At 34.0% G+C, this 26,323-nt stretch overlaps 1 protein-coding gene across 1 annotated transcript in view; it reads left to right on the top strand.

Moving 5' to 3' along the window:
- Positions 1–26,323, top strand: part of STPG2 (sperm tail PG-rich repeat containing 2) — a gene marked incomplete at both ends in the record, with an annotated part of 344,118 nt that overhangs the window by 146,697 nt on the left and 171,098 nt on the right. The window contains one exon of the mRNA XM_080796638.1: positions 12,915–13,007. Within this exon, the coding sequence (XP_080652764.1) occupies positions 12,915–13,007 (93 nt within the window). The remainder of the gene's footprint in view (positions 1–12,914; positions 13,008–26,323) is intronic.

Below are 26,323 nucleotides of genomic sequence, written 5' to 3'. Positions count from 1 at the left end.
ATATTAATATAATATTCTTTATATCTAATACTAAGACTTAGGGCTTAAAAAAATCACATGTGACATATATACCTCATTACTTTAAGCCATACTATTATTATTATTATTATTTTTAAAGATTTTACTTATTTATTTGAGAGACACCCAGAGAGAGAGAGAGAGAGAAGGGGCACAGGAAGGAGCACAGGGAGAGGGACAAGCTGACTGCACTGAGTGCAGAGCCCAACATGGGGCTCAGTGTCATGACGCTGAGGTCAGGACCTGAGCTGAAACTAAGAGTCAGATGCTTAACTGCTGAGCCACCCAGGCACTCCAAGCCATACTATTATTGAAATTATTTGTATGTGGTAATTTATGGCATAAGAATAAACATTAATTTGGTTCATAACTATGTTTGTAATTTCTTTTCAAAAGATGAATCTTGTTTATTTCTTTGAGAATCTCATATGTATTTCTTTAAATATTTACCTTCTTTAAAAATTACTCCACTAAAAAAAAAATAGAATAAAATTACTCCACTATTTTCTGAGGTTAATTTAGGATCCCTTTAAATGATTTTTGTGGTTTTATAGTTTCTGTGTTGAAGTCTTACCCATCTTTATTAGATTTATTCCTTGGTATTTAGTTATTTCATGTTTTTTAGTTGTAATGGTACCTTTTAAATGTTTCATTGTTTAGCTTTCTGCTATTGGTATAAAGAAATGTAATAGTCTTTATTAAAGATTTGCTTTACCAACAATCCATACTTCTTGCTAAGTTAAATGGTTAATTCTACTAATTTATAATTAGTTTTAAAAAAAATTTCCTCAAGCACAATTATGCCACCTGTGAATGACAGTTTATATCTTTTCTCCAAGTGGTTGATCTTTTATATATTTTTTTGTTTTCCTGGACTTCTGGATCTCAAAACAGAGTATGAAAGATGATAATTATATGAGTAGATAGTAAAATATTTTGTTGGATTTCTCAGTTTATTGAAAACAGAATGTTGTACATGTTTTTGATTTACTGATAATTTACTTTCACAAAAGGTAGAGAAAGGTATGGAAGGAACTCATGTCTTAGCTTAATTTTGACTAAATAAAGAGAACTAATGAAATAGAAGGGAAGAATCTTTTGTAAATAGTGATCATGTTATTTTACAGTTTAGAATTGTCAAAGAAGAGATTATGGACATTATTAGATATATGCAAGGAATTTAGATAATCCCTATTTCAAAATGATCAACAGAAAATAAGAAATGTTCTTCAGATCAGAGACTCTAACAATAAAACTAGCCTAAAAGGGTTGACAGGAAGATAAAATCATGAGTAAAATTTTTGATAATGAAGTTTTGCTACACATTAAACTTTTTAGAGGACATTTTTAAAAGAACATTGAAATATATGTGTATATATTTATTATTTATTCTTTCTCACTCCTAAAGAATTTGAGAAAGTTTGAAGGCTATACAGATGGAAAAGTAAAAGTAGCTAACAGTAAGGGTAAAAAATATAGATAGAGCAGATAGATATTTTATAGGCAGAATATAAATAGAAGTTAAACATTGGGGAAGTTTGAACATAATTGTCAAATCATAAAAGAACATGTACAAAACAGTGGAAACATAGTATCTGTTCTATTGTGGAAACTCAGGAAATTGTAAGTGAATAAATAAATATGAAAGAGAAGCATAGAACTGTACTCCAGGAAGCTTAAAGTGAAGGACAACTTATTGTAAAAAATACTACAGAAAATTAAAATTAGTTTGTATAATTTTTGTTTGGCAAAAAAAAAAAAAAAAAGGTAGCTAAAAAGAACTCTGTAGGGGTGGGGTAGATGAAATGGGGATAATAGAGCCACTGAAATGCTGAATTGGATTTATCCTTCCTATCAGAGAAAATTATTTTCAACCCAAAGGTGGAACACACATGGTTTATAGGAAATTGAATCCTAAGATGTTTATGGTGGTACTGTAAGAATACCCTTGTGCAATGAAGTTAAATTTTAAAGTCATTTTTGCACAGGGTGCTCATCTTCTCTGTGTTGTTCCAGTTTTAGCATATGTGCTGCCAAAGTTATCACTCTAGTGCTTTAAATTAGTTAAAAACTTCAGATATAGCTGAAATAGATCTCATTGTAATGAAAGAACAGCTGTAAATCATTATCTGTAATCCTCGGGAGTTGCTCAAGATTTGTAGGCATAAAAGAAAAATGGAATAAATAAAGGTTTTCCTTATTTAAACAAATATTAAAATTTCACAGTGAGATTTTTATGAATTCTTACAAAATTTTATTTTATTTGTATATATATTCTGATGTAGTAAAAAAAGCGTAACACTAAATTTACCATCTTAACCATTTTAAGTGATGATATAAGTATATTTGAAATGCATCATGAACGTTAGTGCTTTTTAGTATATTTTTGTTGTATTTTGTTTAATATGTACTAGAAGTCCATTATTCTAAGTAACCAGACATTTAAATTTAAAAGAATTATTAGAATTATAACTTGCAAGCAATTTTTACAAAGCCCTCATTATAATCTTTATTCTCCACTGAAGATAATGAGACAGTATAGCATAGTGATTATGAGAATGATCTCTGATGTCAGAGTACTTGAGTATATTTTCTTGCTCTGTCACTGACCTTGTGTAAGTTATTTAAACTCTTTGTGCCTTGGTAAGATGGAGGTCATAATAGTACATACTTTGAAGCATTATTGTGAACACTACATGAGTCAATACATGTAAAATACATTAAATTGCTTCTGGTACATAGTAAAAACTTAATAACTTTTGTTATTATTGTTGATAATTAAAAATTACCCATAGGTTTAACCCACACTCTTTTAGTTTATGTAAAATTTGATAAACTGTAATCAAGACTGAAAGATACAATAAACATGCCTAAGTTTTAAAAATCCAGTCTGATAAACTGTGTTGAATTGCAGTATTGATCCATTTATATTTAGTGTGATTACTGATACATTTGTGTGTACAGAAACCATATTGTTTCATATATTTTATTGACTTCTTTGTTTTAGCATTTTTTCTTACCTCACCTTATTCTTTGAATTAGTAAGGTATTTTATATTATTCTATTTCATCTATTTCTATAAAATTTTTAGTTATGTATTGTTTTATAGTGTTTTAGTAGTGGCCACCAAAATTACAATATGTATCCTGTAGTTTTTGTAGTTTAATAAAAAGGATTACTTTTACCACTTTCTCAATATGTGAACTTAAAATATTTTAGTTCCATTTTGGTACCTCCTATTTTGTTAATTTTTGTTATACACCTTAAGTTTATGTATATTATGAAGCCTTTGAATATTATTGTTTTTACAGTCAATATTTCTTCATATTTACCAAAACATTTACCTTCTCTTTTGTATTTTGTTTCTTTTTGCATTTCTGGGTTTCTATATCAAATCGTTTTTCTTCTGCCTGAAAAACTCCTATAGTACTTCTTTTGGTTAAGGCCTGTTGATGATGAATTATTGTAGTTTTGTCTGAAAATGTCTTTGTCATTTTTAATTTGGGGGATTGGATTTGTAGGTTCATAGTTATTTTCTTTCAGCACTTCAAGGATGTTATTTTATTGTTTTAGGCCTTTTGTTATTTCCATTGAGAAGTACATTGTTAAGTTTATTGTTTCCCCTTTGAAGGCAATTATTTTTTTTTGTCTTTTTCTTCAATGTGTCAAAACTGTGGTTCTCTGTGGTTCTATTTATTTGCCTGTGGTTTGCAGAGCCTCTGGGTTGATGTCTTTTATCAGATTTAAATAATTTTTACTATTATGTATTCATATATTTCTTCTGTCCCATTCTTTCCTATCTTTTGGGGACTCTAATAAAAGATATGTTACATCTATTTACTATGCCTCAAACATCTCTTATAATCCCTATGTATCATGTTCTCTTTTTTTCTTTGTGCTTCAGTTTATTTTATTTTTTATTTAAATTCAATTAGCAGATAATTTATTATTGGTTTCAGAAGTAGAGGTCAGTGATTTAGCAGTCTTATATAATACACAATGCTTATTACATCATGTGCCCTTCTTAATGCCTGTCATCCAATTACCCCATCCAATCACCCACTTCCCCTCCAGCAACCCTTTGTTTATTCTCTATTATCAAGAGTTTATTATGGTTTTCTTCCCTTTCTATTTTCATCTTATTTTAGTTTTGCTTCCCTTTCTCTGTGTTCATCTGTTTTGTTTCTTAAATTCCACATATGAGTGAAATCATTTGTATTTGTCTTTCTTTGTTGACTTATTTTGCTTAACATAATACCCTCTAATCCCATTCACATCAATGTAAATGATAAGTATTCATCCTTTCTGATGGCTTGGTAATATTCCATTGTATATATATACCTCATCTTCTTTATCCATTCATCTGTTGGTGGACATCTGGGTTCTTTGCATAATTTGGCTATTGTGGACATTGCTGCTGTAAACATTGGAGAGCATATACCCCTTCAAATCAATATGTTTGTATCCTTTGGATAAATAACTAGTAGTGCAGTTGCTGGGCTGCAAGGCAGTTCTATTTTACCTTTTTGAGGAACCTCCGTACAGTTTTCCAGAGTGGATGTACCAACTTGCATTCCCACCAACAGTGTAAGAGGGTTTCCTTTTTGCCACAGCCTCACTAATATCTATAATTTCCTGACTTCTTAATTTTAGCCATTCTTACTGGTGTGAGGTGGTATCTCATTGTGGTTTTGATTTGTATTTCCCTGATGTCGAGTGATGTTGAACAGTTTTTTCATGTGTCTTTGGGCCATTTGGATGTCTTCTTTGGAGAAATGTCTGTTCTTCTGCCCATTCATTTCTTGATTGGATTTTTTGGTTTTGGGGTATTGAGTTTGATAAGTTCTTTAAAGATTTTGGATATTAGCTCTTTATCTGCTATGATATTTGCACAAATCTTCTCTCACTCTGTAGGTGTCTTTTAGCTTTGTTGACTATTTCCTTTGCCATACAAAAGCTTTTTATCTTGATGAAGTCCCAATAGTTTATTTTCGCCTTTGTTTCCCTTGACTTTAGAGCTTTGTCTAGCAAGACGTTGCTACAGTTGAGGCCACAGAGGTTGCTGCCTCTAGGATTTTGATGGATTCCTGTCTCACATTTGGTCTTTCATCCATTTTGAGTCTATTTTTGTGTATGGTGTGAGAAAATGGCCCAACTTTATTTTTCTGTGTGTGGCTGTCCAATTGTCCCAAAACCGCTTATTGAAGAGATTGTTCTTTTTTTCCATTGGATATTTTTTCCTGCTTAGTCAAAGATTAGTTGACCATAGAGTTGAGGGTACATTTATGGATTCTCTATTCTGTTCCATTGATCTATGTGTCCGTTTTGTGCCATACTATCTTGATGATTACAGCTGTGTAATAGAGCTCAAAGTCCAGAATTGTGATGCTACCAGCTTTGGTTTTCTTTTTCAACATTCCTTTGGCTATTTGGGGGTCTTTTCTGGTTCTATACAGAAAATGATTTGTTCCAGCTCTGTGAAAAAAATTGATGGTACTTTGATAGGGATTGCACTGAATGTATAGATTGCTGTAGGTAGCATAAACATCTTAGCAATATTTATTCTTCCAATCCATGAGCATGGAACACTTTTCCATTTCTTTTTGTCCTCCACAATTTCTTTCATGAGTGTTTTATAGTTTTCAGAGTATAGATCCTTTGTGTCTTTGGTTAATATATATATATCTATATAAATAAAGACTTTATTTATTTATTTGTCAGAGAGAGAGAGAGTGTGTATGTGAGCAAGCAAGCACACAAGCAGGCAGAGTGGCCAGCAGAGGTGGAGAGAGAAGCAGGCTCCCTGCAGAGCAAGGAGCCCAGTGCGGTACTCAATCCCAGGACCCTGAGATCATGGCCTGAGCCGAAAGCAGTGGCTTAACCGACTGAGCCACCCAGGCATCCTGTTGGTTAATATATTCTTAAAATTGTGTTTCTTTGGTGTTGGTTGTGATGTCTCTTCTTTCATTCATGATTTTATTTATTTGAGTCCTTTCTCTTTTCTTTTTGATAAGTCTGGCCAGGGTTTACCAATCTTATTAATTCTTTCAAAGAACTAGCTCCTAGTTTTGCTGATCTGTTATACTGTTCTTTTGGTTTCTATTTCATTGATTCTTACTCTAATATTTATTATTTCTCTTCTTTTGTTGGGTTTAGGCTTTATTTGCTGTCTTTTTTCCAGCTCCTTTAGGTGTAAGGTTAGGTTGTATATTTGAGACATTTCTTGTTTCTTAAGAGAGGCTTGTATTACTATATACTTCCCTCTTATGGCCACTTTTACCTCATCTCAAAGGTTTTGAGCAGTTGTGCTTCATTTTCATTTGTTTCCATGAATTTTTAAAATTCTTTATTTTCCTGGTTAACCCATTAATTCTTTAGTAGGATGCTCTTTAGCCTCCATGTATTTGAGTTCTTTCCAAATATCCTCTTGTGATTGAGTTCTAGTTTTAAAACATTGTGGCCTGAAAATATGCAGGGAATGATCTCAGTCTTTTGGTACTGGTAGAGACCCAATTTGTGACCCAGTATGTGATCTATTTGGAGACTGTTCCATATGCACTCAGTAAGAATGTATATTCTGTTACTTTAGGACAGACTATTCTGAATAAATCTGTAAAGTCCATCTGGTCTAGTGTTTCATTCAAAGCCCTTGTTTCCTTGATCTTCTGCTTAGATGATCTCTGTATTGTAGTGAGTGGGGTATTAAAGTCCCCTGCTATTATTGTATTATTATCAATGTGTTTCTTTAATTTTGTTGTTAATTGGCTTATATAATTGGTGGCTCCCATGTTAAGGGCATAAATATTTACAAGTGTTAGATCTTCTTGTAGGATAGACCCTTTAATTATGATACAGTATCCTTCCTCATCTCTTATTACAGTCTTTAGTTTAAAATCTATTTTGTCTGATATAAGGATTGCCACCCCAGCTCTTTTGATGTCCATTAGGATGATAAATGGTTTTCCACTCCTTCAGTTTCAATCTGGAGTTGTCTTTGGGTCTATAATGAGTCTCTTGACAGCATATCTATGGGTCTTGCTTTTTTATCCAATCTGATATCCTGTGTCCTTTGATTGGGGCATTTAGCGTAGTTACATTCAGAGTAACTACTGAAAGATATAAATTTAGTGCCATTTTATTGCCTGTAAAGTGACTGTTACTGTATATTGTCTCTGTTCCTTTCTAGTCTGTGTTACTTTTGGGCTCTCTCTTACTTAAAGGATCTCTTTTAATATTTCTTGTAGGGCTGTTTTGGTGATCACAAATTCTTTTAGTTTCTGTTTGTCCTGGAAGCTTTTTTCTCTCCTTCTATTTTAATGACATCCTGGCCTGATAAAGTATTCTTGACTGTATATATTTTTTCACTTGGTATCCTGAAAATATCATGCCAGACCTCTCTGGCCTGCCAGGTCTCTGTGGATAGGTCTCTTGCCAGTCTAATGTTTCTACCCTTGTAGATTAGGGACCTCTCATCCCAAGCCGATTTCAGGGTTTTCTCTTTGTGTCTGAGATTTACAAGTTTCACTATTATATGTTGAGCTGTTGACCTACTTTTATTGATTTTGAGGGGGTTCTCTGTGCCTCCTGGACTTGAATGCATTTTTCCCCTCCCAGATTAGGGCAGTTCTCTTCTATAATTTGCTCCTAGATACCTTCTGCCTACCCTCTCCCCCTTCCTCTTCTTCAGGGATCCAAATTATTTTAATATTGTTTCACTTTATAGTATCACTTATCTCTCAGATTCTCCCCTCATGAACCAGTTTGTTTATCCCTCATTTTCTTAGCTTCTTTATTCTTCATTATTTTGTCTTTTATATCACTAATTCTCTCTTCTGCTTCATTTATCCTAGGAGTTAGAGCCTCCATTTTTTAATTGCCTCTCATTAATAGCTTTTTTGATATCAACTTGGTTAGGTTTTAGTTCTTTTATTTCTCCAGAAAGGAATTCTCTAGTGTCCTCTTTGTTTTCTTCAAGCCTAGCTAGTATCTTTATAATCGTTGTTCTGAACTCTAGTTCTGACATCTTACTTATGTCCATACTGATTATATCCCTGGCAATCAGTACTGCCTCTTGTTCTTTTTTGAGGTGACTTTTTATGTCTTGTCATTATGTCCAGAGAAGAGTAGATGAACAAGAGAACAAAATACTAAAATGGCAACCATGACTCCATAAAAATATACACTAAACAAATCAGAAGGGACCGAAACCAGAAAAAAACCGCCACCACCACCAACAACAAAATTTAAAGAAAAAAAAAAAAGAGAGAGAGAGATTATAATCAGAGAGGTGAACGGAATAGAGCAGTACACTAGATCCTGTGTGTATTTTGGTCTGTTTGTTAGAAAACTAGATCCCAATATTGTAAAGAAAGGCAGACTTTTGTATGTACAAAAATAAAATTAAATATAATGAAAGGATAGGATATAAGTGTAAAAATGAAAATTAAAAGACCAAAAAACAAAAAAAAGAAGGAGTATAAACTGACAGGTAGACAGAACAGAGCAGTACACCATATCCTGAGTATATTTTGGTTGGTTTGTTAAAGGAAACTACATCTCAAAATTGTAAGAAAAGAAAAACTTGTATATGTGCAGACATAAAATTAAATACATTGAAAGGATAGATTGTAACTGTAAAGATAAAAATTAAAAAAAGATTTTAACAGGGGTGCCTGGGTGGCTCAGTGGGTTAAAGCCTCTGCCTTCGGCTCAGGTCATGATCCCAGGGTCCTGGGATCGAGCCCCACATTGGGCTTTCTGCTCGGCAGGGAGCCTGCTTCCCCCCCCCCCCCCATCTGCCTCTCTGCCTACTTGTGATCTCTGTCAAATAAATAAATAAAATCTTTGGAAAAAAAAAAAGACTTTAACAAAACAAAACAAAAGAAGAAGAAAGAAAAAAAAAGAGAGAATATGATGAGAAAGGTGAAGAAAACAGAGATGTATTTTACATTCTGGGTGTATTTTGGTTTGCATCCCAAAATCATAAAGAAAGAAAAACTTATGTGTATACAAAAATAAAACAAAGGAGAGAATGTAACTGTAAAAATGAAAATTAAGAAAGATTTAAAAAAAGTAGATAAAATAAGAAATTGATTGAAAAAGGAAAGAGAAAAAAATTAAAATTGAACGACTATAGAATTGTAGGAAATAAACTATGAATTCTCTATGCTATATTTCTGTGGTTCTGAAGTTTTACAATTCTTAGTGATTGATCAACTTGGTCTTGGCTGGATGTTTGTGCCAATATTCTGGGGAGGTACCTGTTGCACTGATTCTCAAGTGTCTTTGCCCTGGTTGGAATTGTACTGCCCTTGCCAGGAGCCAGGCTAAGTAATCAGCTCTGGATTACTCTATGTGGCTTTTGTTCCTTGCAGGCTTTCTGTGCTGCTTTAGAAGATAAGAATGATAATGGCGGCTTCCCATCTCCAGCCCCAGAGCCAAAAGCTCTGGGTCTCATTCCTCAGGGCACCCTCAAGAAAAAGCAGTTAATCACTCCTGTCTTCCTCATCTCCATCTGCTCTCTGTGCTCACTCAGCCTGTGACTGAGTGTTCGTATCACAGGCATGTGACCCCGCTTTGAATCTCCAAGCTCTGCAGACTCCTGTAGTGTGCATCTGAGCTGTTCCTCCTGAAGGAGGAAGGAGCATCTTGCCAGTTCTATGGCTCGTTGGGCTCCTGCTTGGAGGGCAGTTGCCCTACTATAGCATGGTTCTTACGGCAACACCGAGCTGAGAGCCCACTCCTGGGATCGTTGATTATAGCCAGCTTCCCTACTCTGATGCCTGCCACACTCAGGCACCCCTGGTATTCCAGTGATCCCGAGCATCCTGAGACCACAATATCCCACCTAGGATTCTACCCCTCTTTGCCACCTGACCATCTGTCAGGCAGGGACATTCCTCAGTAGAACAGACTTCTAGAAGTTCTGATTTTACACTCCACTGCTTTATCACTTTCCTGTAGCTGGCTCCCATAGGCTCCCTCCCCCTGCAGTTTATCTTCCCATATATAGCCTCAGATTCACTTCTCCACACCTCCCACCTTGCAGAAAGTGGTTGCTTTTCTATTTGTAGAGTTGCAGCTGTTTTTTTCTTAGATCCCTGGTTGATCACAGGTGTTTGGAATGATTTGAGGGCTATCTAGCTTAATTCCTGGGACAAGGTGATACTAAGGTCTCCTATTCCTCTGCCATCTTGGATTCTCTCTGTGCTTCAGTTTAGATATTTCCTTCAAAGTTATCTTTCAATTAACTAATTTTTTTAAAAACTGGGTTTCAAATGCCATTACATTGATCTAAGTTTTCAATTTCAGATATTCTGTTTTTTAGTTCTAGAATGAATTCTATTTAACTCTTTCCAAGGATTTCACTTCTTAGGAGAAATTCTCCATGTTTTTAATTCTCCTTTTTCATTTTTTTCTTCTGTTTCCTTGAACACATTAATTATACTTATTTTAAAATTCTATGTACTAACTCCAATATCTGGATCACCTATGAGTCTGTTATTTTCTGTTATTTTTTTTCTTGAGTTTGATCAAGCATGTCTTTCTTTCAGCATGCCCACTAATTTTTAATAAAATGACAGATATTGCATGCAATACAGACTTTAAATGGTGTCACGATCTACTAGAGAGATTTTATACTTTCCTTTGCAAGACAGATAAAAGTCAGAGATCACCTTAATCCAATCATGAATTATAGTAATTACATTTTTTTCTAGGGCTTAGTTTACCTCTGATTTGTTCATTTTCTTAAGTGTAGTCCTCTAGGGATTTCAGCTCAAAGCCTGATGTGTTCAAGGTCCCTCTCTGTCAGGTTCTGAACTTCAGTATTTAATGCCCCTGTGATTTGGCTTAGACTTCTTTTTTGGCAGAGAGAGAGAGAGAGAGCACACAAGCTGGGGGAGCTGCAGGCAGAAGGAGAGGGAGAAGCAGGCACCCCTTCGTAGGGTTCTATCCCAGGACCCCGGGATCATGACCTGAACCGAAGGCAGACGCTTAAGCCCCTGAGCCACCCAGATGCCCCTTAGCTTAGATTTTTAGCATCACCCATCCCTTATCCCCTGGGAAAGAGCTTCATGGGGAAACAGATCATGTGTTTTGAGGCTCCTCAAACCTGTGATTTTGCTATTCTGGCTTCATAAGACCACAATGAGCTTTTTCTCAGTTCTTCAAGAGCAACCTCTGCCAGGTCAAAACCCAAAAGTCTTTCTCTGTTACCTGTTATGAGTAAATGCCTCTGGGAGAAAGCACCTACAGAGTGATAGCTTATCTTTCAGACGTTCTACCCTCTTTAGAATCATAACCCCTCTTGTCTATGCTGACTAATCAACATTAAAAGCATTCACAACTGAATGGGGCCTTTAAAAATAAGATTTTCTTATATTTTATCTGGATTAAATTATTTTTGGTAAAAATGTGATTTTCTGCAAACTTATTCCCTCTAAAGCCAAAGTCACCCAATGACTGATTCATTTTCTGAACTTTTACCCATAAACAGTAAAAATTGCAAGACATGGGTACCTGGATGGCTCAGTTGGTTAAGTGTCTGCCTTTGGCTCAGGTCATGATCTCAGGGTCCTGCATCCAGCTCCCTGCTTGGCAGAGAGTCTGTTTCTATCTTTCCCCCTGCCCTTTCCCCCTACTGTGGTTACACTCCCTCTCTCTCTCTCAAATAAATAAATAAAATCTTTTTTAAAAATTGCAAAATGCTTTTGAATTTATCTATACTATAATTTCTAATTTCATGTACATGATAATGAAATTATTATAAAAGTAAATTGTTTTTTCAGCATCAATAAATATAAAACCATACAAAATAATAATGCTGGCTCAGATATTCTATATTTGAAGGCTTTCACAAGATGTGATTGAGTTTTCTGTTTTTGAAAGTGCTAAAACCTGTTTTTTTTTTTTTTTTTGAGTGACTAGGTAGGAATAATAGAAGAGTGGAGAAGCACCAGCTTCAGCATTTAGGGTAGAGAGGCATGTAGTTTCAAAGATACAGTATGTGAAGGATGGATATTTTAGTAGATTAATTTTCTTCATAAAGTGAAAAATAGATATCTATTTTACTATGTATCAAATTCTGAATTATTAAATATGAATGTCAAATTCTGAAATAAAAACAGTGAAGTGTATAAAAATGGAAAAATAAATTCTCATTTCTTTTATATACATAAAGAATGTTACTACTAGTTATAGAGCTTAAAATATAAAATGAATGCAAATGACCAAATTGTGTGATGAATCAGAAAGAGTATAATATCACAAGGATTAATTAATTGCTAATTAAAATTTTAGATTACCAGCTTCATGTAGCCTATTAATTTACATCTTCAGTGTGTGTAAGGAATTACAATATTCAAGAGAGTATGGATCATTCTGCTTAGAAAATTTATTAATGAAAGGATTTCCACATAATCAATTTAAACAATTACTGTTAATATGTTTTTATTTTGTGTATTAGTAATTGAGTACTAACAAATAATACTATATGATTGGCTAAATATCTTATATTCATACATGTTATGAAACAACAAAAATTGATGTCTGAATCTGACATCACAGTATAGGTAATAACTCACTCTTAATGTGTTTAATAATGTATGTAGATACATCCTACTTTTCTAGAGTTCCATATAATTAACTCTTTTTTCATTTTTATATCTCATTGACTTAAAGTCTTTTACTTCTATATCCCTCAAGATAAAGAAATTATCTATTAAAGTCTTTTACTTCTATATTTAAAATTTTTAATGGTCTATCTCTATTTAATGATAGACCAACATTGATGTACTTTCTTGAAAATTTATCACTTACTATGCCACTTGAATTGATAAATAGAAATGATATACTCTTTTTATCCCTTCTTTCCATATGCTTTTTGGAATTCACAGATTGGTGGAATTTCTGATGAACTACCTAACTTGACTAACTGCTATGCTGCTTTCTTGTCAAGAACACAAAGATCTACTAAACTGTCAGATATGGTAAGAAGACTCTTCTATAGCCAAATTTATTTGAAATCTATAAATCATGGAGGAGACTGTATAACATGAACAGTATATTAGGATCTGAGAGAGGTACCTGGTAGGCTGTTGTAAGATCTTTGACTAACATGATAGTTCCATGTTTTTAAAGTTCAACAAGATTCTTGAGGCTAAGCAGAAGTCCAGCATTGCTCTGTGACAGACTATTATATGGAAGATCTTCTGTAGGGTTAGAGAACATTTGTTTTTAGGACATATAGGAAATCATAATCATTTTGAATATAAAATGAAAGATTTACTTTAGGTTCAACTCAGTTTATTCAAAGTGTAAATTTTTTCTTTTCAGTTTGAATCTGTCTTGCAACCTAAGTCTCTTCATTGAGTGCCTTTCTTTAATTCACATTAATCTGTATTTTAAACTTTTGATATGAATTTTTCTAACTAAATTTCCATTTTTTATAAATACCTAATATTGAATAAGTTGAGATAAGTAAAGCGATGACATTTAAAAGTGAATACTTATTCATTAAGAATAAATTTACTAAGGGATGCCTGGGTGGCTCAGTTGGTTAAGCAGCTGCCTTCGGCTCAGGTCTTGATCCCAGCATCCTGGGATCGAGTCCCACATCGGGCTCCTTGCTTGACAGGGAGCCTGCTTCTCCCTCTGCCTCTGTCTGCCAGTGCTCACTCACTCTCTCTCTCTCTGTCTGACAATTAAATAAATAAAATATTAAAAAAAAAAGAATAAATTTACTAAAAGATCAATTTGAAATTTACAGTTAAAAAGTTAGACTTCCATGTACAGGCATTGTTAAAATGAATTTTTATAGAAATTGGGCTAAAATTAATAATAAGAAAGTAATAGGATATTATTAATAACATATCAAAACAGGCTCATTAACCAGGTTTTACAGTGTAGCCATCAACTTGAGAAGTAGCATTGCTTGCTGAAATAAAATTCTAATAGATGCACAATGCCAAGAGTTGATTTATGATGTTTTCATGGTGAAGTAACTGGTATAAAATTAGGAAGAACTAATTTAAAGAAAGGATAAATACAATGTTATTGAAATTAATATAGCTGTGAATGTCTCAGAAATCAATAGGAATTAGTTTGGTGAGAGCCATCAGAAATGGGCTTATTTTTTTCTGACATATCAGTTTATTGAATCTTATTTTTTTCTAAGACATTGGTTGATGGGGTCAGAATTAGCACCTGGTTCTATGATTTTTTTTTTTTTTTGTAGCTATAAATTCAAAGATAGTTAAAATCATCCAGCAATGTTCTTGACATGTAAGAGATTCTCATAATTGTTAAATAACTGTGGTTTTTTAAAAAAATGCATTGTTTTAATAGATAATTTCTGTATCTTGAGGAATTTTATGGTTGTGTTGTGTTTCTCAAGTGAGTCAGTGTACAAATTAGGATCCACTGTGAAGTATGTCAGAAGTAATTTATTACTAGTATAAAGGTTTTAAACATAAGAATATCTAGTGGAGTTATAGTTGTTTCTATTGTAATATTGTAGCTACTAGAAAAAAAATGCAAGTCTCTGAAGATGCCCATAGGAATGTATATCTATGTGCTTAATGTTTGTAGTGAAACAAGATGGTGATGTGCCCTAAAGAAAGATGAGTTACTTTACCAATTGCTTTTACTTAATTTACATTTTTCTCTTTTAACTTGGTCTCTCACTGGATCTGGAAACTCCTTTTTTAGTATTGTTTTTTTGACATGAAACACTTGCAATTTAAAGTATTGGGTGGGACTTTGCTTACCCAAGAAGCAAAATAGTTTAATCACATAGAATCCTTTGGTTTTAGAAACTCTTCTGCACATAAGATACTCTTCAAACATATAGGTGTATAATATATATTGCACGAGAAATCCAAATTATTGATCCCAGATCAAAATTAATCTCAAACTTTTGAAATAATGGAATTAATTTTATAATTTTCATATAAAATAAAAATACTAGAAAATTTACCTCCTACATTTTAAGGGTATATAGTTTGATTTTCAACATTTATATGTTTCACATAAAAATATTTAAAAACTCAGGCTTCTGGTTTCATATAAAGGACATATACATACATGTCTCTTCCTTTTACATGGTCCCAATGAAATTGTTTTTTTAAAAACTACAACATAGCATTAGTTTAATATAAAAGAACAAAGAGATTAAAAATATGATAAATGGAGGCTAGAAACAAGCCAAACATCTGTTTATTAGGCATTCCATGAATGGAATGCTAAGATAGTAGTTAGGAGTATTTGATATAAAAAATGTTAAATTATCGTGAACTAAATAAAGACAGACGTCTTCAGTTAGAAGAACTCAACAACATACCAAGGAGGATGAATTTTAAAAGGCATTCATCCCTTTCACATTGTTTTGCATTTTCAGAAGACTAGAATTAAAATACCCTTGAAGCTTCCACAGAGAAAAGCAACTGGGTCACCTACAAAGGAATGAGAAACATACTGATATCCAACACTTTCCCAGAAGCATTAGCAACATTTCAGAAATAGGATATGATGGAATAACACTTTCTTGAATTTCCAAGAGGAAATAAATTTGGATATAGAATTCTGCCTTTATCCAATATAAATCCAATTAAATGAGTCAAGAGAATAATTTTCTGGCATACAAGAGCTCAGAAAATTTTGTACATCTACATTTCCATATATAAAGATGCTCCAAGAAAATATAAAAAGAGAAATGAGAGACTGAATATATACCCCTAGAGAAGAATCGAAACTGAGCATTTCATGGATGAAGTAAAATGAAAACAAATTAATAAAGAAGCCATTTTTAGCTCATTTATGGGTCATTCTTGAGGAGTCATGGATTTGGTGGCAGAATTTCATTTACTTCTGTATGTGTCTGGCCACACGATTTGGTTTGATAATTTCTGTTTTAATACTGAGTGGTTTTAGATCAATCTATACAAATTTCAGAGAACTTAGTTATAATATAAAAATATAAATATTAGAAAACTTAATATCAATAAAACAATAAAAGCAAGAAGTGATAGGTTAGGATGCAGTAAAATGTGCCAAATTTCTTATAGTACACTGAGTCAAAAGATATCAAATATTGACAGATCGCAGTATAAGTCCTTATATTAAGTTTGTAATGGTAAATACAAAGAAAAAACCCTCTAAGAAATCCAATTAATGTTAAATTATTTCTGGGAATGGAACTAGAGAAAGGTCAAAGAGGACAATTTTACTATTCATTTTAGACTCATATATGATTTGATTTTTATTTATACTGTGAATATATTATTTTAAAATAAAAATAAAAATAGTACTCAAGAATTAATGATGAGTATATATTTGGAATGGCATGATCTACTGGTACCTGGACTGACCCATTCTCTGCAAACAACCAAAATTTTAGCTAGAAACAAATATATTCATGAGTGCTTCCAAGAATTAGGAAGAAGTTAGGAGAAGACAGGCTAAAGGCTAAATTAAGGAGGGGCCCAGAGGGGCAAGTAGAGCACTGAAGTTCACTTTTACCCTGAGGAACTTTGCCGAACCAAATGACATTGAATTTTAATTTTTATAGCCTCCAAGTCCTCCAGGGAGTAAAACAAAGCCTCAGACTCTCCCACAGTGGGTAGTCTCAAAGAAGATTCATTAATACGGTTAAAATTCCAAAGGGCAAGCTGTGCAGGTTAAAAGTGAAATGCATATAAATCTAACTTTCCTACCCACCAGAGGATTTGAAAGAAGTTATTGGTATTGGACAATTTGGTTTTGAATGTATATTAGGGGAATCACTCCTGAAAATCTGTTACATTTTATATTCATTTAATGATGTGAATTGTTAAAAATCATAAAACATCTGTCACACATATTAATAAAATTAATTTTATTAATAGAAATAAGAGCTAATGCTTATATGGTGCTTATTCTGTACCAGGCACCATTCCAAATGCATAGTAGCTCATTTGAATACTACAGTTATGGTCATTTTTAAAAAATGAGGAAACTGGAGAACACATGGGTGGCTCATTTGGTTAAGTGACCAGCTTTTTCTTTTGCCTGGGGTCATGATCTTAGAGTCTTGGGATGGAACCCCACAATAGGGCTCTGCTCTCAGCAGGGAGTCTGCTTGAGGATTATCCCTCTCCCTCTTTCTCTGCCCCTTCCCCCACTTGTGTGCATGTTGTCTGTATCTCTTTCTCAAATAAATAAATAAATAAATAAATAAATCTTTAAAAAATGAGGAAGTCAAGGCACAGAATTTAAAGTTTCAGTGACAAAGTCAAAATTCAAACTGAGGCTATCTAGCAATCGAATTTACCCTTTTTGTGTTATTTTCCTCTGGCCTGAAGAATTAGGGTTACAAAAAATAACTATGACAGTATAATAAATGATTTTTATGATTTAAAACAGAAGAGATAAGACTGTGAGTATCTCAGACATTGTTGTAAGGAATAGAATCTTTTTAAAATGCAATTTCTGTTTAGCAGAAACTGATAGAAGATTCAGCATTATGAACAATATTGAAGTTAATAATGTTCCTCTAGTTACTGAGAGACTAAAAATTAGTGACTGTCAATTAAGTGGGAAAGTAACTGAAAGAATTTGATATACTGTCTTAGGTCACTTCACATCTCAGAAAGGGGCATCATTTGCCTAATTACAGTTGGCATTAAAAAAATCAAAAAAATTAGAAGAACATTTTCTAAAAATTAAGAAATGACTTGAATTTACTAGGCTTATTTATTGAATAGTTTGTACTACAACACCTATTACTTGATAAACAGGCTTATAATACAGAGTTGAGAATGAAGGGAATTTTAAAAATAAATATTGACACATATTTATTTATATTTTAATTTATATTAATTTGTGTTGTTAAATATTTTGAATATCATCCCTGAATAGGTTAAAGTTTAAGAGCAAAAGCTTTGGAATCAGAGAAATATTGTTTTCTTTTTTTCCCCCAAGTTTTTATTTAAATTCCAGCTAGTTAATATACAGTAGTACAGTATTAGTTTCAGGCATGGAAGTTAGTGATTTAATACTTATATACAATATCTGGTGCTGATCATGAAGGTTCTCCTTAATCCCCATCATTTGTTTAACCTGTTTTTACCCCCACTTCCACCTCCCCTCCGGTAACCGTCATTTTGTTCTCTATAGTTAAGAGTTTGTTTCTTGGTTCGCCCCTTTCTTTTTCCCCTATGTTCATGTGTTTTGTTTCTTAAATTCTGCATATGAGTGAAATCGTATGGTATTTGTCTTTCTCTGACTGACTTATTTCACATAGCATAGTACTCTTTAGCTCCATCCACATTGATGAAAATAGCAAGATTTCATTCTATTTGATGACTGAGTAATATTCCCTTGTATATAAATACTACATCTTTATTCATAGATCAGTTGATGGACATTTGGGCTCTTTCCAAAATTTGGCTATTGTTGATAATGCTGCTATGAACAACAGGGTGCATGTACCCCTTGGAATTAGTATTTTTGTAATCTTTGGGTAAATATCTAGTAGTACAATTGCTGGATTATAGGGTAGTTCTATTTTTAACTTTTTGAGGAAACTCCATACTGTTCTCCAGAGTGGCTGCACCAGTTTGCATTCCCACCAACAGTGTAAGAGGGTTCCTCTTTCTCCATATCCTCACCAACACCTGATTTTTCTTGTGTTGTTGATTTTAGCCTTTCTCATTGTAGTTTTGATTTGTAAATAAATGGATTTTTGATTCTACTCTACCTCCTAGATGCCTGAGTTTAGGCAACTTCTTTAAATCTGTTTCCTCAAATATTAAGTATGGTAAATTAAATATGGATAACCTGATAGGATCATAGTAAGAAATATGTGTATTATTATTTGTAACACTTACTTCATTTTGTTAGTAAGCTATGAGTAGGCTAGCTACAAAAATTGTAAATGGCAAGATTATGGTTTGAAGTTAAGTCAGTTCCATTCTAAAGCCTGTACTCTCTTTTCCTCATTCCATAATATTAATGAGGAGCATGTATTGAAATAAGGTAATGTCCTTTTCTTTTTAACACTTTTTTGTAAGTGACATTCACCTTCTTCAACCAGAGGCACCCTCTGTCTTGCATGGTATGCTACATCAGGAATGCAAAGACACAGAAAGAATAAATGTTCAATTTTTGACTTGGGTAACATTTCTTGAAGCTCATTTCAGAGCTAATAATTGTGAGGTCCATGGCTTTATACTAGAGCTTTGAAAAGCATGAACAGTGTTTTCTAATTTCCACTTTCTTTTAAATATTCTAGAAGTAGAGGTTGACTAACAGATCCAAATTCTGTATTAATTAGCTATTTCTGAATGATAAACTCAAAACTTAATAGCGTCAAGCAGAAAGTATTTATTACTTGCAGGTTTGCAACTCAGCTAGAGAAGTTTACCTCAGGCAGCAGGTTTGCTTGGGAAAGTCTGCCTTATGCTGCCATTTTTGGCTGAGGTGCCTCTTGGAATCAGCAGGATAGCTGGGGCATGTTTTCCTCATGGTGATGGCTGAAATACAAGGATCTTACTAGAGAAACGAGAATAGGAAAATTGCAGAATAAGGGAAATTTCCTGCTATACTGGAAGAAAGAACCTCTCCTGGATTGGAAGTTTATATAAGAATAGAGAAAGTTAGCAGAACAAGGGAATTGATATTTGAGTGTGAAGCTTGTGTTATGCTCTCCTATGTTGTGAGTGAACTCTGGTAAGATTGGGGCTGGGTAGTAGTGGTGGATAAATGGAGACTGAAGTTAGAAATTCCAGAGATGATAAAGTATGAATTCCACTTAATATCTGAGATCCTGGGAGGGTGCTAGAGTAACACTATCCTTCTGCATATTGGGTGGCCACTGCAAATAGAAAGTTACAACAGTTGGGGCACCTGGGTGATTCAGTTAAGTGTCTGCCTTTGGCTCAGGTCATGATCTCCAGGTCCTGGGGTGGAGTCCTATGTCGGGCTCCCTGCTCAGTGGGGAGTCTGCCTCTCCCTTCTCTCTCTGCTCTGCCCCCACCCCCATGCTCTTTCTGTCTCTCAAATAAATAAAATCGTGAAAAAAAAGAGAGAAAGTTATAATGGTAGAGAGGGCCTATATCAGTCAGACTCTAGCCAGGACATAGAACCACACTAGTTATTTTGAGACAGATAATATAAGGAATAATGTATATTAGAGAACTGAAAGGCAAAGAGGGAACACTAAAGTATCTTGGAAATAGTAACACAGGCAATCAGTGCCACTGTATTTAGACCTTGAGGAATAAAGGGAATAGGTGGAATTATTGAAACTTGTAAGGTTGGAGAGACATTTTGTTGCTGGGATTCAGCCCTCTAAAGAGGAGGCATAGCTCAATTGGTGCTAGTGTCTCAGGAGATCAAAAGACAAATCAGACCCTTGGGACCCTGAAGATAGTAAAAATATATTAGAAATGGGTTTCAGCTGAATTATTTCACAAGTATCAAAGTTATTCTGACTAAAAACTGTATTACCTTCAATCTTTTTAAATAATTGCTCTCTGGAATATATATAGAAAATGCTTGGATTTTTGCATAGTTTTTAGAGTTTATTTTGTTTGTTGGTTAGTTTGCTTGTTGGTATCATATCATTCACCCAACCATTGGTGAAGGAGAGCACATTAAAATGAATTTTCTGAATATAGACCCATTAATGCAAATGAAGGATTTTAGGCAAATGATTTCTGGCACACTGGAGAGTGAGTTGGCCACAGTGCACTTAGATACTTTGTATATTTCCGTTATATTGTAAAGTCTATACACATTTTCATATAATTGTCTAACTTCATTAGTTCAGAAAATGGGTTTGATATGCAAGCAGCAAGAATAGGTGCTGTTGGATGCCATCTTCATCAGAGCAGATAAAGAATAGTGAAGGCAACTCCTGAGCTAGATACATTGGGATAAGCCAGATCCTAGTAGCCTGCATTTTGAATGGGCACCTTAATTGAGTTTTCAGAAAGCCCTTCTATTGTTCTTTTAGATCAGCTGCTTTTAAGTGATGAGGGTATGTTAGACCTAGTGAATTCTGTGAGCACAAGCCCAATGCTACATTTCTTTTACTGTGAAGTAAGTTTCTTGATCAGTAGTAATGTCTAGAATACTGTAATAGGAAATAAGCCATTCTCTAAGTCCAAGGAGGGCAGTATTGGTGATAGAATTATTGGTAGGGAAGACAGATGATGGGTCCTTCCTTGTAATGACTTTTTTAAGATTTTGAAGTCAAGGTTATATTGTGTCCTTAAAAGAGTAAAGTGTTCTTTTTCCTCCTATTCTCTCAAAGAGTTTATTTATTTTTTGCAAGATTGATTTATTCTTCCTTAAATGTTTGTAAAGATTCATTGTTAAAGCCTTCTAGACCTGAGATTTTACTTGTGGGAGGGTTTTAAAGAAAGGATTCAATTCCCTTACCTATTAAACATGTGTTTCTGATTATTTGGCATCTGGGGTCTTGTTGACCTTGGAGAGACTGCCCCTTCCACAATCAGCCAATTACTGGAGATAGAAAATGATTCTTCTGCAAGTGTTCCTTTCTTATGCAAATGAACCAATCCAGAGTTTACCATCAGCCATCTAATCTGTGGCATTCACACACTAGGGGCCATTATTCTCCAGCTTTAATCATCCCAAGGACAGGTAACCAGATAAGGAACAGCCCACTATGTTGTAGAGCCTGCTGAAAGTACTCAAATTAGCCAATCCTGAACTTGCATACCCTGCTTCACTCTTTCTTCCTGTGGAAACCACAGTGAAGACTCTCATCCATAATTTTTCCTTTCTGCCTCCCTACCAATCTTGGTGCTTCTCTGTGTGACCCCCCCATGACACTGTGATCAGTGAGTATAATAAATTTTAAACAAACGTATTTTTCAATGGCAGTCATCTGTCAATCTGTTCACCTTGACATGCCTAAATAATAATAAAACCGATTTTTATACACTTTAATATGTATTGGACTATTTGTATTTTGTATTTCTTCTTTGTCTGCTTTTATTCAACTTTTAGAGAAATATATCCATTTCTTCCAAGTTGGCAAATATATTTGTTTACTCATAATATTCCTGTCTTTTTTGTCTATAATTTATTGTGAGGTCCCTTCCTTTCCCCCATATCGATAATTTGTGTTTTCCCTACCCTTCCTTCCTTCCTTCCTTTTATCTGTAATCATTCTTACTAGAAATTTATCAGTATTTATGATCTTTTTTAAAAGAAAACTTTTGACTTTGTTGATTTTCTCTGTTCTATATTTTCTATTTCATTGATTATAATTTTTCTTTGTGCTTTTCTTCAGTTTGATTTTTCTTTTTCTAGTGTCTTGAAATAGGTCAGTGATTTTTAGCTACTTTTTGATTATATATATTTTTAAGGTAATAAATTTCCTTCATATACTGCTTAGCTGTATTCCTCACATTTCATGTTGTTTTTAATTTTCACTTAGCTTAAAGTATTAATTTGTGTGTTTTATTTGACCTATTTATAAGAGTACTATTTAATTTTTATAAAGTTGGCTTTTTTTTTTCTAATTACTATTCTTTCAAGCTTGCTTCTAATGTGAAAAATGGAATATATTCAAGTATTTTAATATATTGAAAATTTAAAGACTTTCTTTGTGGATCAGCATGTGATCAACTTTTTGTGTGTGTATGTGGAAGGATTGACCCATCATCACTTTGTGATATGTGTAGTTTTCCTTAATGCATTAAAATATTCTTAATAATGCACACTATTTTATCTGTAGTGTCTTTCAATATCGGGAGATAGAATTTATCAGAAGTTGCTGATTTAGCTTTATTGGGAACATCCTGATTATCTCCAACAATTACTTTCAGGTGCTTTGAAATGTATTTTTATGAACCAATAAATGAATTTTTAGTGTCAGTAGGAAAGTTACTTTTGACAGAAAAGATGGCATTAAATGAGAGATTAGTGATTTTTTTCTCAATCTTCTAATGAGCCTTTTATGAATATCATTATTCAAGAATGCCTTTTTAAAATCTTAATTTTACTTTGGACTACTGTCACACATTTAAGACCATTGCTTTGAAGTTGATTTTTATTTGTCTTAACTTTACACAGATTATTTATTAAAGATAGGTATTCTGTTTTCATTGTTATCATTTCTGGTTTATATCATACTAGGGACATACTAAGTTCTTAGCATATAGTTTGATATTTAAGGAAGAATATAAATCAGAAGATTCACTTTTTTCTTGTAAGCAGTACTTACCTCAAAGGAAAAATAATGTAATTATGAAATATTTAATGAGCCTAAAAAGGAGATGAAATCCTTGTCAGATTGATATATAGGCTAAAAGAAACACTTGGTATTATCTACATAAAATTTGAAAAAAAAGTTGAGAAAGATTTTTCTTTCATGTTGTAACTTGCATGTAGTCTAGTTGCGGTGTTTTGGTGCCTACATTTTCTGAAATCCAAGGCTGCTTGAGGTAATTTTTATCCTCTATATCAATATAGCTTGTTGGATATATCTTTCCCTGATATGAATATACTTTTTGCTTTATTTTTTAAGTTTTATTATTTAAAAAAAATTTTTTTAAAGTAGGGTTCATGCCCAACATGGGAACATGGGACTTGAATTCTCACAACACTTAGACCAAGAGTCTCATGCCTTAACAGCTGAGCCAGCCAGCTGCCCCTGAACATACTTTTTAAATATTAAATTTACTTATTTTCAAATGCTACCATGTATCTAAACTTCTCTCATTATGTTTTGAATTTTCCTCAGCTGGGTAAGATTGATGTGGGAAACAAAGGCAAAGAAAATAAATGTCCTTACAACTTAGAGCCCATTGACAAGCGCTTGAGATAGGCAGAGTGACCTTCCTGGAGAAATTTAACTGTCTTGATACTAATACTTTGCTAAAGGCAGAAGGCAATCTTAGCTCAACATTATCCCAACCTCCAGGATCCTGTAAGTTTTCTTTAACATTAGAAATTCCTTTGGGATCTTCCTTTATCTCTACCCTCCCCACTGCCCACAAGATACCTGTTGACAGTCATCCTCCAAGCATATGGCCCACTGATAGACATCTGAAAGATCTCATGACTAAGTTTTTATTAGACAGTAATAAATGACATTTATCCCAACAATAGCTAGCTCCCTCAAGATCCTGGAAACCTTGCTTCCAAATTCCTTAGAGACTGAAGCTATCCCTAACCCCCTCCCAACCTGAAAATATATAATCAGTCACCCTTGACAACTCCAGTGCAGCTCTTTATGCCTATGGGTCCTATCTCCATGCTTTTAATAAAACTACCCTTCTGCACAGAAGATATCTCAAGAATTATTTTTTGATCATTCACTCTGAACCCCAACATTTCCACATGATGATAAGTCAAGCTTGTATAAAAATAAAAAAATATGAAAGTCATTTATTTGTCAGTGTTGTGTGTTCAGATTTTCTCAATTTATTCTATTTCCAAAATCCATTCCTGACCTTGCACTTTATTTTCTTGGTAACTTATCCCATTTATACTTTCTTTTTTTTTTCTTTCCATTTTATTTTATTTTATTTCTTTTCAATGTTCCAAAATTCATTGTTTATGGACCACACCCGGAGCTCCATGCAATATGTGCCCTCCATAATACCCACCATCAGGCTCACCCAACCCCCATCCCCCTCCCCTCCAAAACCCTCAGTTTGATTCTCAGAGTCCACAGTCTCTCATGGTTTGTCTCCCCCTCTGACTTCCCCCAACTCACTTCTCCTCTCCATCTCCCCATGTCCTCCATGTTATTCCTTATGCTCCATAAGTAAGTGAAACCATATGATACTGGACTCTCTCTGCTTGACTTATTTCACTCAGCATAATCTCCTCCAGTCCCGTCTGTGTTGATACAAAAGTTGGGTATTCATCCTTTCTGATGGAGGCATAATACTCCATAGTGTCTATGGACCACATCTTCTGTATCCATTTGTCTGTGGAAGGGCATCTTGGTTCTTTCCACAGTTTGGCGACTGTGGCCATTGCTGCTATGAACATTGGGGTACAGATGGCCCTTCTTTTCACTACATCTGTATCTTTGGGGTAAATACCTAGTAATGCAATTGCAGGGTCATAGGGAAGCTCTATTTTTAATTTCTTAAGGGATCTCCACACTGTTCTCCAAAGTGGCTGCACCAACTTGCATTCCCACCAACAGTGTAAGAGGGTTCCCCTTTCTCCACATCCTCTCCAACACTTGTTTACTGTCTTGTTAATTTTGGTCATTCTAATTGGTGTAAGGTGGTATCTCACTGTGGTTTTTATTTGAATCTCCCTGATGGCTAAAGATGATGAACATTTTTTCATGTGATGAACATTTTTCATGTCTGTATGTCTTCATTGGAGAAGTGTCTTTTCATGTCTTCTGCCCATTTTTTGATGTGATTATCTGTCTTTTGGGTGTTGAGTTTGAGGAATTCTTTGTAGATCTTGGATATCAGCCCCTTGACTGTAGTGTCATTTGTGAATATCTTCTCTCATTCCATGGGTTGCCTCTTTGTTTTGTTGACCGTTTCCTTTGCTGTGCAGAAGCTTTTGATCTTGATGAAGTCCCAAAAGTTCATTTTCACTTTTGTTTCCTTTGCCTTTGGAGACATGTCTTGAAAGAAGTTGCTGTGGCTGATGTCAAAGAGGTTTCTGCCTGTGTTCTTCTCTAGGATTTTGATAGATTTCTTCCCACGTTGAGGTCTTTTGTCCATCTTGAGTTTATCTTTGTGTATGGTGTAAGAGAATGGTCGAGTTTCCTTCTTCTACACACCTACGGGATACAGCAAAGATGATCCTAAGGGGGAAATACATAGCCATCCAAGCCTCCCTCAAAAAAATTAAAAAATTTGGAATACACCAGCTCTCTTTACACCTTAAAGGACTGGAGAATTAGCAGCAAATTAAGTCAGCCCCACACACAAGAAGGGAAATAATCAAGATTAGAACAGAGATCAATGAGATAGAAACTAGAGATACAGTAGAACACATCAACAAAACTAGAAGCTGGTTTTTGAAAGAATCAATAAGATCGATAAATCATTGGCCAAACTAATCCAAAAGAAAAGAGAGAGGACCCAAATTAACAAAATTATGAATGAAATGGGAGAGATCATGACTAACACCAAGGAAATAGAAACAATCATTAGAAATTATTATCAACATTTATATGCCAGTAAGTTAAGCAACCTAGATGAAATGGATGCATTCCTGGAAACCTATATACTTCCAAAACTGAACCAGGAAGAAATTGACTACCTGAATAGACCAATGTCTAGTAACAAGATTGAGGCAGTGATCA

Source organism: Martes martes (genome assembly GCF_963455335.1).
Source record: "Martes martes genome assembly, chromosome: 2".
NCBI lineage: Eukaryota > Metazoa > Chordata > Mammalia > Carnivora > Mustelidae > Martes > Martes martes.
The sequence above is the reverse complement of the archived record's forward strand: the minus strand, read 5'-3'. Positions and strand labels throughout refer to the sequence as shown.